Genomic DNA, 2,131 nt, shown 5'->3' with positions numbered 1-2,131 from the left:
GGAGGGAGGTGAAGTAAATAAGGTGGAGTAGTTGACTTTAAAGAGCACTTAAAAAAACCACACACAGAAAAACCAACTCCAAATAAAAAGCAAAATAATGCAAAAGTTTTTGTCAACCACACTTTATCATGATTTATTAGCTTAAGTGTCGTGGCATGAAAATCAGGGTGTGACAGACCTACCCCCCTTACAAGAATCTCGTCCCCGAGATTCTCAAACTAGGCGTGGAAAGGAATACGAAAACTGGATCTAGGGGTAGTCTTCACGTCCTCATACTGCTTGTGTTTCCGAGTGGTGCTCCATTGATCCTTGAAGTACTCGATGGCGTGGCTTCGTGTATGACATCCTGCTTGATCCAGATTGCAATTGGGGTCTCTCGCGTAGGTCATATTGGGCTGGAGGTCGATGGCTCGGTGATCGATGTCCTTGTAGGGATCGGGTTGGTTAGGAAGTTGGAAGCACTTCCGAAGCTGTGACTCGTGGAAAATATTGTGCACAGTGGGTGGCTCAGGTGGTAATTCTAGCTGGTAGCCATCTATTCTTCGTCTTGCAGTGATCTTGGAGAAGGTCGATAAATCTTGGTGTGAGTTTCTCTTGACATGAAAATGCTTGGTTCTCTTGAGAGAAGTGGCTTGCAGATACACCTGGTCTTCGACGAGGAAGTTCACTTCTTGACGATAGTGGTTGGTGTAGTTCTTCCTCCTTGGCATGGCGGTCTTCAAATGTTCCTTGACTAGCTAAACGGCTCTTCTTCCATCTTCAGGTAGACAAGTAGGTCACCAAATGATGATGACAGCTATCTTGTCTAAGTACTCCATGAAGACTTTGTTCACGGGGTACATAAAGTAGGCTGGGGGATTGGTGGTGGTCTCTGTTGAGTGTGGGCCAAGGTGTTCTAGATCTAGTGTCAAGGCCCTAAGGTCCTGATCCGACCATGTTGTAGCTTGGTAGGGCTTAAGGGTTTCAAGGATTCTATTGTGCGAGTGAACATTTATCATCTTATCTTTAAGCACGGTTTCTGAGATGCCAATAGTTCTACCTAGTCCTTCAAACAAATAACCTTATACCACCGAAAGCATTATTTTGTATAGGTCAAATCCAATCATCACTCATGTCATTCATATCCTCATGACTCCCGAGGGGAGGTCTAACAAAATCATACATGACAACTATTCCCAAACTCATATCTATGCAAAAATCCAGGGGTAGAACATACAAGCTGCTAAGCTTGAATTAAACACCACAATCCAAGTGCTCAGCCTATTTTTCCAAGGTCCAATATAGTGCATCTCTTTCCTAAGGAAACACGTCGTATGCCACTCCAAAATCTTGTTTCCTTCCTATGAATCAATTCCAACAACCCGTTAATCTTCCATTAATCACTACATAATCCATTAATTCTACAAATCCAATGTCTATGGTGTTCCACATGATCTCCTAAAGTCCCTATAATCTCCAAATACTTGAAAGGGCTGACTCTACTATAGTAAGTCCACCAATTTCCATTATCATGGTCAAGTAAACTCCAAGGTCAAGCTTATATCAACTCCGACAATTAATCCAATCTCCTAGTTTATTGTCCTTCAAGAAACATGGTATCATGATCGAGATCATCAGTCTAAATCCAATTTACTCTGAACCATGTAGACTTACTCACCACCTATACTCAACTAGGATCACCTATTTAAATCCAAATCTCATGTCCAACGAGAATTCCTACATGCTTCCCCAAAGTCGTTATCGTAATGTCAACAATCTCCTATTGATATCATCTAATCAAGTCAAGTTCTTATTCCTCCAAGAATCTCAGCTTGTGATCATAACTGCCCTACAAAATCCAATTTACTCCAGGGGTAATGAAAGTTACGCTACTCTACCAATCATGATCCAACCACGTTCATCTACCAACATGAAAGCCTCATAATCCACCTAATAGTCTCATATAATAACTCAAAGTCATTGATATAAACTCATCAAGTCATTTGTCCTCTATTCCTATATCCTCAAACTAGTTTTCCTTATGGCATCGTCAGTTCAGGTGCTATATTAGGATGATAATGTGCTTGTTCACTATGTCCACTAGCTCCATAATGAACCCAGTGATGTGCAAGGTTTACAGAGGCTTAACTGG

The 2,131-nt window shown here is 41.5% G+C and overlaps 1 protein-coding gene across 1 annotated transcript; it reads right to left on the bottom strand.

The window, feature by feature from the left end:
• Positions 1-218: 218 nt before the first annotated feature.
• LOC141027883 (uncharacterized) lies at positions 219-710 on the bottom strand. Its single transcript, XM_073505456.1, has one exon. It carries the CDS (start codon positions 708-710, stop codon positions 219-221), a length of 492 nt encoding a protein of 163 aa, XP_073361557.1.
• Between the last annotated feature and the right edge of the window lie 1,421 nt (positions 711-2,131).

This window comes from Aegilops tauschii, chromosome 1 (assembly GCF_002575655.3).
Source record: "Aegilops tauschii subsp. strangulata cultivar AL8/78 chromosome 1, Aet v6.0, whole genome shotgun sequence".
Taxonomy (NCBI): Eukaryota; Viridiplantae; Streptophyta; class Magnoliopsida; order Poales; family Poaceae; genus Aegilops; species Aegilops tauschii.
This window is presented reverse-complemented; position numbering and strand designations above follow the sequence as displayed.

Bases quoted from the DNA above. Each gene is read 5' to 3' on its own strand.
- LOC141027883 (XM_073505456.1), bottom strand. From the start codon at position 710: ATGCCAAGGAGGAAGAACTACACCAACCACTATCGTCAAGAAGTGAAC.